The sequence below is a fragment of the Ctenocephalides felis genome, unplaced genomic scaffold (genome assembly GCF_003426905.1).
Source record: "Ctenocephalides felis isolate EL2017-DRISC unplaced genomic scaffold, ASM342690v1 CF-g0.4_SCAFFOLD_03571, whole genome shotgun sequence".
Taxonomy (NCBI): domain Eukaryota; kingdom Metazoa; phylum Arthropoda; class Insecta; order Siphonaptera; family Pulicidae; genus Ctenocephalides; species Ctenocephalides felis.
The window spans coordinates 48,653,390-48,663,653 of record NW_020539725.1 but is presented as its reverse complement, the minus strand read 5'-3'; the positions used below and the strand labels follow the sequence as shown (position 1 = coordinate 48,663,653).

Sequence of the window (10,264 nt, the reverse complement as noted above, 5' to 3'; positions counted from 1 at the left end):
TAGCCTTTGGGCAGAACACCAATTATTTTCTCATACTTATATATAGTCAATGCCTGGTCTCATACCTAGTTCTAGGGTACCAGATATAATATCAGATATCGTAAAGTTATAATGATACACTTTCAATCACTGAATCGCTCAAAATTTAAGTCAACCATAACCAAAGGTATCAAATATATTACATTAATCAGAATGCACCTGAAATGGATGTAATTTGATTTTTTTTCAAGACTGTTATTTGATGAACATTTAAATTTGATGAAATGCATTATGAGACATAACAAGTTTTGTTCTTAAAATTTCAGCATTTAAACTTTGACCAACAATATGTGCCTCGAGGAGTAACTTATTATGACAAAGCTATATTGATGGATCCGAATCCAATAAGAACAGCCTTGAATGTTTGTAAACATCTTATTGCAGTTCGGGTAAGTAATTTAAATAGAGTATTTAAAATTCTGAATATTTTCTATTTACAAAATTCAAATTTGCTGTTGAAATAAAAATATTATTATATTGTTACAAATGCACCCACACGTTCGTAACAATATAAAAAATTATTTTTAAATGATTTAATGGCTTGGAATAAATTTGGAATAAATGATATATATCCGGTTATTATGAAATTGAACATCAGTGTATCGAATTTTTTCGATAAAACCTATAAAATGACATAAACCATTTACTTACCAATTGGAGCCCATGCCCTCTATGACTTCTATTTCCCATCCAGGTATACGCCGTGGTAGTTTCGCATCCATTGACAGGAGATTTATCACCGGCTGCTGTTTCATATACAAGTGGTTTCTACCATATTCCAGTAATTGGAATTTCATCGAGAGATTCAGCATTTTCTGATAAAAACATCCATGTATCTTTTCTACGAACAGTGCCACCCTATTCCCATCAGGCCGATGTGTGGGTTGAATTGCTCAAACATTTTAACTATATGAAGGTAATAAAGAACGTATGAAAGTTCTCTATTAAATATTTGGTTTTTTTTCACACTCATTTGGTTTTAGGTTATTTTCATTCATAGCTCGGACTCCGATGGTCGAGCCTTGTTAGGTAGATTCCAAACAACTTCGCAAAATCTTGAAGACGATGTGGAAGTTAAAGTTATCGTGGAATCTGTAATAGAATTTGAACCTGGTTTAGAAAGTTTCAAACAACAGTTGATGGAAATGAAAAATGCTCAAGCTAGAGTTTATTTGATGTATGCAGGGTAAGAATAAATATTGGATCTATGAAATTAATCTTCAGAAATTCAGGGATTATATGGTAATGAGTGATGATAATAGATAACGAGTGATGATCGATTGTTGGTATGTGTGTTTCTGGTTCCTTTTACCAATTGGTTAACAAACCACTTGAAATTTTTTCTGATTCATAATAATATTATTTAAACTAATTTGTCTAGAAAAACGGACGCAGAAGTAATATTCCGCGATGCAGCACGACTAAATATGACAGATAATGGATACGTCTGGATCGTGACGGAGCAGGCACTGGACGCGGAAAACGCACCAGAAGGACTTCTTGGGCTCAAACTGGTCAACGCTACCAGCGAGGAAGCACACATTCGAGACAGCATGTTTGTACAAATTTTATATGTGCTATTTAACCATTTTAACAGCGATACATTGCAATTAATGCAATTAAGCATCACAAAAATTTAATGACGTTTTAGCTCTTGTATTCATACCAATAGATTTTTACATAGAGAAAACCTCGAAAAATATTGCGTGTAAGAATAATATTGATCCCAAAAACTGTATTACTAGATTGATGTTCCAATTTGATAAAATTATCTATGATCTACAACTCTTCCTAAATAATCAAACTATCAGTGGCAGTGAATATGAAATGTCATATATTAAGAATGTTCTACAATTTTTGACCCATTTACTAGATATGTGTTGGCGTCCGCTATTCGTGATATGAACCAAACTGAAGAGATAACAGAGGCACCAAAAGATTGTGACAAATCCGGATCCATTTGGGAGTCCGGGCGCGTCTTATTCGAGTATATCAGGAAGCAGGTGCTTCTTAATGGAGCAACTGGAAAAGTTGCATTCGACGACAACGGCGACAGAATTTTTGCTGAATATGAAATCATTAATGTTATTGAGAAAAAGGAACATAAGGCGGTTGGGCACTATTATTATAATGTTGTAAGTATAAGTTTCATTTCATCTAAACTCAACGATTCAAGTCATTCTGAATCATTTGAGTTCAAATTTGGAAAGAGTATCTAAAGTTATCTAAAAAGTCCTAAATTCGCTATATGATTGTTTTATCAGGAACAAAAACGTATGCGCCTCCGGCTGGATGAAAATAATATATTGTGGCCCGGAAGAGTACGAACAAAACCAGAAGGCTTCATGATACCGACACATTTATTGGTACTGACAATCGAAGAGAAACCTTTTGTTTATGCAAGAAGATTAAATGAAGATACTGACCATTGCATTCAAGACGAGATTCTATGTCCACATTTTAATAATACTCCCGATAAAGGTAATTGTATAATCATAATTATACTTATAAATAAAAATTATACTTATAAATATATTATATTGTTATATATATTATAGTTATCTATATACTATTGATATTAATTGTTTGTTATTATTTTTACATAGCCGCTGGCCTTTATTGCTGCAGAGGTTTCTGCATAGATCTTTTGAAGGAATTGTCCAGAACGATCAACTTCACATTTAGCTTGGCTTTGTCTCCAGATGGACAATTTGGAAACTACGTTCTAAAAAATACTACGAAAAAGGAATGGACTGGTTTAATTGGTGAACTGGTTGCAGAACGAGCAGATATGATAGTAGCTCCTCTAACCATAAATCCAGAACGAGCAGAGTTTATAGAATTTAGCAAACCATTCAAGTACCAGGGAATTACGATATTGGAAAAGAAAGTATGTATATATCATCTACAAATACTTGTGCATTGGTTTTTACACGTTTTCCTTATTCTAGCCTTCTAGATCATCCACCTTGGTATCTTTCTTGCAACCATTCAGTAATACGTTATGGATACTGGTTATGGTTTCCGTACACGTAGTGGCTCTGGTGTTATACCTATTGGATAGGTTTTCACCCTTTGGACGATTTAAGTTGGCAAACACTGATGGTACTGAAGAGGACGCTCTGAACTTGTCCAGCGCGATCTGGTTCGCGTGGGGCGTGCTGCTTAACAGCGGAATTGGGGAAGGTTAGCGGAGCCCTAGTATTTTTTATTACTTTTGGTCGAATATGGTTATCGTTTGGTACTTGGATTTTTTTCTAGACTTTTTTTAAAATGAACTATTTACTGTACTGTTTGGTTTACATTATTAGTTCCAATTTTTTTGTGTGGACAACATGTGATTTGAAATTTGCCCTATATCGATTTTTTTTTTATTTTCTGACTGCTAAAACACTATATTAAAACTTTAAACTAAAAGTCTATGTTAAACTTATAAAATTATTAATTGAATTTAAAATGACAATTCTGTCAGGTTTACAGCTTTCTTCATATTAGATATTTAACAATAAAGTCATTAATATAGGACAAAGAAATTTTAGCCATGTTTAAATAGAAAATTCAAATACAAATAGCAGTACCAAATGATAATGAAATATAATTATATTATATGCGATTTTTACCAAATGATAAGATTGCGTATAATATAAACCATAATTTACGGAATGATTGCTATGCGCTTGAACATAAATCTAATAATAAAAATAATTTTTTTAATTTATCATAGGTATATAAATCAATGATTAGCTATTAATCAGTAATATTATTAGATTTATAGCACGGCTATTTTTTTCAGCATATTTATTACAAAGTTCATTTTAATTAGAGTCAGAATGCGCTTTTTAATTGCAATACAAATGGTATGATTACATTAACATACTGTAACTGATATATAAAATATGTATTAGTAGTTCTAAATAGCAACACACATAGTTTGAAATAAATATCAGCAATTTATGGCATGGAATATTTTTTAAAATTTATTCTTAAAATTTTGCTGCTTAGAAAGTTAGAGTTTGATATCGTCTATGCTTGTTTGTTAGAAATACATTAGATAATATTTTAGAAAAATTGAGACGGTTTTAAGTGAATATAGAGATTCATTGATTTAATAAAATATATGTAGTTACATGTGTGATTGTATGACTATTTAGAATTATCATATCATAACGACATAATATTATTGCTCTTTATTCATAGAAACGAAAAATTTATTTATAAAACATAAATGCTTTAATGAAATACTGAAACATAAATATTCAGTCGAGTTTTTTTTTCAATTTTTTTATATTGTTCATTCAGAGTTTTTTATGTGGTTGCGTACAGTATTTTATTATGACTAATTATGAAACTTAGTGGTAATTCAAATCGCAAAAGCTTTAGAAATTTATATAGCTGCCAAAAGCCGCGCAGTATTTATCATAAAATTGAATTTGTAGATTCACAAATTCAAATATATAATTTTTATAATAATGATATTAACTTTTATACTACTTTTTGATGATTTGTGAAACTATGAATTTAGGTGTTTGCATAGAGTACACATAAAATGTGTTCTTGTGCAAATTCTAAACATTTTTCATCGGTAGTAAGCAATCAGAGTGCACAGTTCGTTTCATATATATTTATGTAATTTTTATCAAGTTTGGGGGGAGGTAATTTTGAATATCACCCACCAAGGTAAAGAGGGGTCCAAAAATCTTTAAAAACTCGCTCACGTAATTAATGAACGCCCCCCAAATAGTGAGGCAGAAAGTTGAAAATTGGTATATCATTTTTTTCCAAAGGAACCTTTAAAATGACATTAATAGCTTTTTTCGTATGGCAATGAACCGATGCCCTTTTAAGGGGGTATTCTACTGTAGAATTTTGAAAAAATCGAAAATTTTTTTTTTACATTTACAAAGTTTAGTTATTCAAAAATATGTCATTAAAAGGATTTTTCAAAATCACTATTATTTCTTGAGTTATAGCCGTTTTAGTGACGTGGCCTCGGTTCGGGTCCGACTTGTCTCAAAACTTTGAACGCGTTTTTCTCGGAACTACTTTTTTCGAGCTGGCGGTTAGGATATCTCGAGTTCTAATGAACCGATTTACTTCAAATTTGGAGAGGATCTTCTCTATATATCGCTTTATCGCGTGGACCTTGCCCAAAACTATAACTTTCCACTTAGTATTTTTTAAAAATTCGGAAATGTTAAAAAAACATAAGAAAAAAATTTTTTTTTCAAACTGCCGCCATTCGAACAATTTTTTTTTTTAACTTATCCAAGGGTCATACGATAGCGGCATCTATAATAATTAAGATCCATCTATTTTTTATGTTTCGGATCACCAGGAGGGTTGGAATCATGCACGCCAGGACACCCTCTTTTTTTTGAGCCCCCACTTTGACTGCTCACAACTTTGTGAATTTTAATTTTTTTTTAATAATTTTTTTATGTAATAATAAAATATCAATAAACAAATGATAAAAAAATCGATAGTAAAACTATTATTTGTTTCCTTTATACAGCGTTTCAAAAATCGGGCGAAATTCATGCCTCTACAGTAGAATACCCCCTTAAGACTTCATTAGTCATAGTAGTCAACATGGATTAAATTCTGGAATTTTGAAAATTATATCCTAAAAAGCTTCTGGCGACGAAATTAGTCAATAGTGATCGGGATGTGATCAAAAATCGATATGTATGTAACGAACATAGTGCACTATTATTCATTCGTCTTGATCCGCTGCTGAACAATCAATAATCAATGGCTGTGCGATGATGTGATTGCGTCGCTGTCGCCTGAGCGCCTTGCCTGTAGTCTTGCACGCCTTTAATTTGTCAATATCACTGCAACTATTGTAGGCACACCGCGCAGCTTTTCGGCCAGGGTACTCGGTATGGTGTGGGCTGGATTCGCTATGATCATTGTGGCTTCGTATACTGCCAATTTGGCCGCCTTCCTCGTGCTGGAACGCCCCAAGACCAAGTTGACTGGCATCAATGACGCCAGAGTAAGTCACGATACACCATTCTCGACGGGAGACAACGGACTTTGTTATTTGGTCACGTTAGTCTTTCTTGTCTTACCTAAGAATTGGCTATCGAGAAATTTTCAGCAAATTAATTCAACGACAATGATGACGCAGTAAGTCGTGCCACCCCTATCCCGAAATGTGATGTTATTTTTGTTCTCGTGTTGATACTTATATCTATAAATATCTTTTATGCTTCTCACATCATCTATTCAGACAATTGAGGTATTTGGTTGCACAATTGAGGTATTTTTGCTAAAATGTTTTCCTGATAGACTTATTTTCATTCAATAATCTAAAACCTCTAAAATCCCTTTTTACATTGTATGAATTTATTTGTTTCATATTATCAAATCTCTATGTATTAATACTAGCTTCAATAACTTATTAAAAAAACTATGCATATTTTTAGCAAAAACCCACATATTATAATAGAAACATCAAGTAGATATTTGTCATTTTTTATATATTTTATTTTTTTGATAAAATAATGGCTATTGTTTAAATTATAGAGATTCATTATATAATTATAGGATATTAAGGCAGTATCTTCTTTTGGTTATATCCTAAATAGCTTTCTGTTGTTTGAAGATTTATCTATTATATAAATATAACAATATAAAATTAGAGTATCAATATCTGATAACTTTTGAATGACTGATGAATTTTCTCTCTAAAATTTTCTTCCTATCTGGTTCATGTAGAAGCTGATTTATTAAAAAACACACTATCAATTTACCAATACGTTTTCGATGGTGCTCCATTGATACGTAGAATAAAAAAGCAATCACAATACTATTCACATAACACTGTCAAAAAATGGCCAACAATTAACCAATTAATATAATTTCATTTACAACTTTACAAAAATACACAAATTATAAAATTTTTAATAGACTGATTCATAAACTTTTACATTGATTACAGTCCAACAAAGAAAATAGTGCGATTTTAATGCTGTTTTTAAGTATATTTGGGGCGCTGATTTCAAAAATGACATTGTTTTTTTCTATGAGCTTTAGTTTTCAAGATATGATATATATGATATATAAGGAATGAAAGTACATAATATAAATACAATTTAGAATGTTATTTTAATGAGATATGCCTACTCGTACATACAAACTTACAAGACCCATTCGGCCTTAGTTGGGACATTAGTTGTCACTGTGAAAAGTTCTTTTCCGTGACGACCTAGAATGGACCTGGTTTCGATAACTTTTTTCCAAGTTCCAAACTAGAGCTAATACAAAAAATGGTTTGCAGATTTGAAATCAGCGCAAAAAATACTATAAGAGCTCTAACATTTGATGCATCAAACGAAAAAAAAATTTTTTTTGTAGGCCTGTGTTATATATAATAATTCTGTACTTCTTCATTTGCTCTTCCAAAATTTGTATTTATTTGATTTAACTGAACCCAATTGGCCTTGTATCAAATTATTTTTATTGCAATTGTCTAATTACTTTATAATTTATTATAATCAAACAGCTTCGTAACACAATGGAGAATTTGACTTGCGCAACGGTCAAGGGATCAGCTGTGGACATGTACTTCAGAAGGCAGGTGGAATTGTCTAATATGTACCGCTCTATGGAAGCGAATAATTATGATACTGCCGAAAGAGCCATACAGGATGTTAAAATTGGGTAAGATTTCTAAAAACACATGTGACAAATTACGGAAAATGATAATCCGTGACTGACGAGTTGCTTGGAGTCGTTAATAATGGATTTGCAATTTAGCTTGATTTATTAGTTATATATATATCTCAGTTATTATTTATTACACCTTTACAACTGGTACGCATTTACTGTGCTTTTCGTCTTTTAGTAAATTGATGGCGTTCATCTGGGACTCCTCTCGATTGGAGTTCGAAGCGGCACAAGATTGTGAATTGGTGACTGCTGGAGAACTCTTTGGGCGATCAGGGTATGGAATAGGACTTCAAAAAGGATCGCCCTGGGCGGACGCAGTTACTCTGGCTATTTTAGATTTCCATGAAAGTAAGAACATTACTGATTATCTACATATATATAAAATTAAGTCGGATTTTCCTTCCTGACGATATAACTCCAGAACGCACAAACCGATTTCGACAATTTTGCATTCGTTGGAAAGGTCTCGGGCTCCGGTTCATAGCTAAAAAAAGTGGTGCATGGCATCGTGCCTTGATGCAAATTGCTGAAATTTCAAGCACCGTAATTAAAATTTCGATTAATGACATTAGTGAGAATTATCAGAATTATGCTTGGTTAAAACAACGAGCAATTCTTGCCGCAAAGAATAATGATGTACACGCACTGAATTTCACCATTCAATCAAAAATTGCTGGCGATTTGGTGACATACCAATGATTCCGACAGGTCTTCCGTTTAACTTCAAACGATTGCAATTTCCAGTTCGCCTTGCGTTCGCAATAACAAGTCGCAAGGCCAATCGCTTAGTGTTTGCGGGATAAATTTCAAATAGATTATTTAGAAAATCATTGTTTTTCACATAGGCAGTTATATGTTGCCTGTTCACGAGTTGGAAAACCATCCGCTTTGTTTGTGTTAACGTCAGACCAAAAAACAAAAAATGTGGTTTACCAAAGAGCACTTCAATGAAACGGATAATTTGCCGATTCACTTTCATTTACTTAGAGAAGTTCAACTAAAAAACACTTCATTTTTGTAATCGAAATAAATTCATTACTGTTGTGCAATAAAATCAAATTTTTCCTTTTCAAATATAAAACAAACAAAAAATTTCTTCATCTTTCTCGCGAAACCATCTGGTGGCAAAACGGAGTTCGTCGGGTTTGCTAGTTTTACTATAAAAATCATTTGAATTATTTAATAGACTCTCTTCCAAAGAAACATTTTTAATTATCCATTTTTGATAGACCATATGTTCGTTTTTTAAGCTTGATCTGAATTTTTTAGGTGGTTTCATGGCATCGCTAGATAACCAATGGATTTTTCAACGTAATGTTTTGCAATGCGAGCAGTTTGAAAAAACGCCGAATACTCTTGGACTAAAAAATATGGCAGGCGTTTTTATCTTAGTCGGAGCTGGTATTGTCGGTGGAATATTTTTGATAGTTATTGAAATGGCATATAAAAAACATCAAATCAAAAAGCAAAAAAGAATGGAATTAGCAAGACATGCAGCTGATAAATGGCGAGGGGTAATAGAGGTAATTAAATATATAAGGTAAGAAGTTTGGATACCCCTAATGTACTAAACTTTTCGGTTAATATCTAGAAACGTAAAATGCTACGAGCTTCAATAGCAGCCCAGCGTCGTATCAAATCCAATGGAGTGAACGATTCAACAACCACCATAAGTTTAGCCGTGGACAGAAGTCCTGGACTGTTGGGCTTACGACCTTGTCCTCCAAGAAGTATTTTGGACAAGGGCTGGGCAACGGACACCGATTTGCGACAGAGAAGATTAGAGGAACTTGGTATACAACCCTCACCAAGATATATGCCTGCTTATACTGCAGATGTGAGTCATCTTGTGGTGTAGAGATTTATAAGAAATATTTTGTACTGATTTACAAGTATCATGTTAGCAATATTTAAGAAGAAACCTTTGGTGTACTATCATTATATGATAATATCAGAATTACGAATCAACTTGAAAGTTGAAATTGTTTACTAGAACCAAAAATTGCGTTAGTTTTATATAATTTACAAAATGAGGTACTTATTAAAAACACTGTTCTTTTGTAATAAATTTTAAACATTTTTGTCTCCAAAACTTTGGCGACAAAGTCGACTTGTTGATGAAGCATAACAACAAATTTAAATAAAATATTTAATAAGTTGAAATAAGTTGCATAAATAATTCAAGTAAAATCCTTAGATATGTTATATTAGAGCAAGAATATGAATAATTTGGATTAGAAAAATATATTTAAATATTATATATGTATACATTCTGCATATATGCAATTGGGAATATACTAACAATATTTTTTTTACCAAAGTATCCAAATATTTTACTTGAATTGATATTACTGCCAAGTTTTAAGTACTAAAATATGATAAAGATATTATGTATGATGAACTATATAAAATTCACACATTCCTCTTAATAAATGTTGATATATGTACATTTTATCATGTAAATGTTATTAAATTAATATCTATTTATAAAAGACAGAAAATTATTTATAAAATTAATATTATCATTACTATAATTTAAATTATGTTG

General features: G+C 31.9%; 1 protein-coding gene across 1 annotated transcript; it reads left to right on the top strand.

Annotated features, from left to right (window-relative positions):
* Positions 1-353: 353 nt before the first annotated feature.
* On the top strand, positions 354-9,631 carry LOC113384764 (glutamate [NMDA] receptor subunit 1). Its single transcript, XM_026622523.1, has 13 exons — positions 354-428; positions 734-955; positions 1,023-1,225; positions 1,421-1,594; positions 1,913-2,174; positions 2,304-2,520; positions 2,646-2,929; positions 2,991-3,225; positions 5,889-6,037; positions 7,550-7,707; positions 7,892-8,064; positions 8,986-9,239; positions 9,308-9,631. The coding sequence occupies exons 1-13, from the start codon at positions 369-371 to the stop codon at positions 9,572-9,574; spliced, it is 2,658 nt and encodes an 885-aa protein (XP_026478308.1). The 5' UTR covers positions 354-368; the 3' UTR covers positions 9,575-9,631.
* The last annotated feature ends 633 nt before the right edge of the window (positions 9,632-10,264 follow it).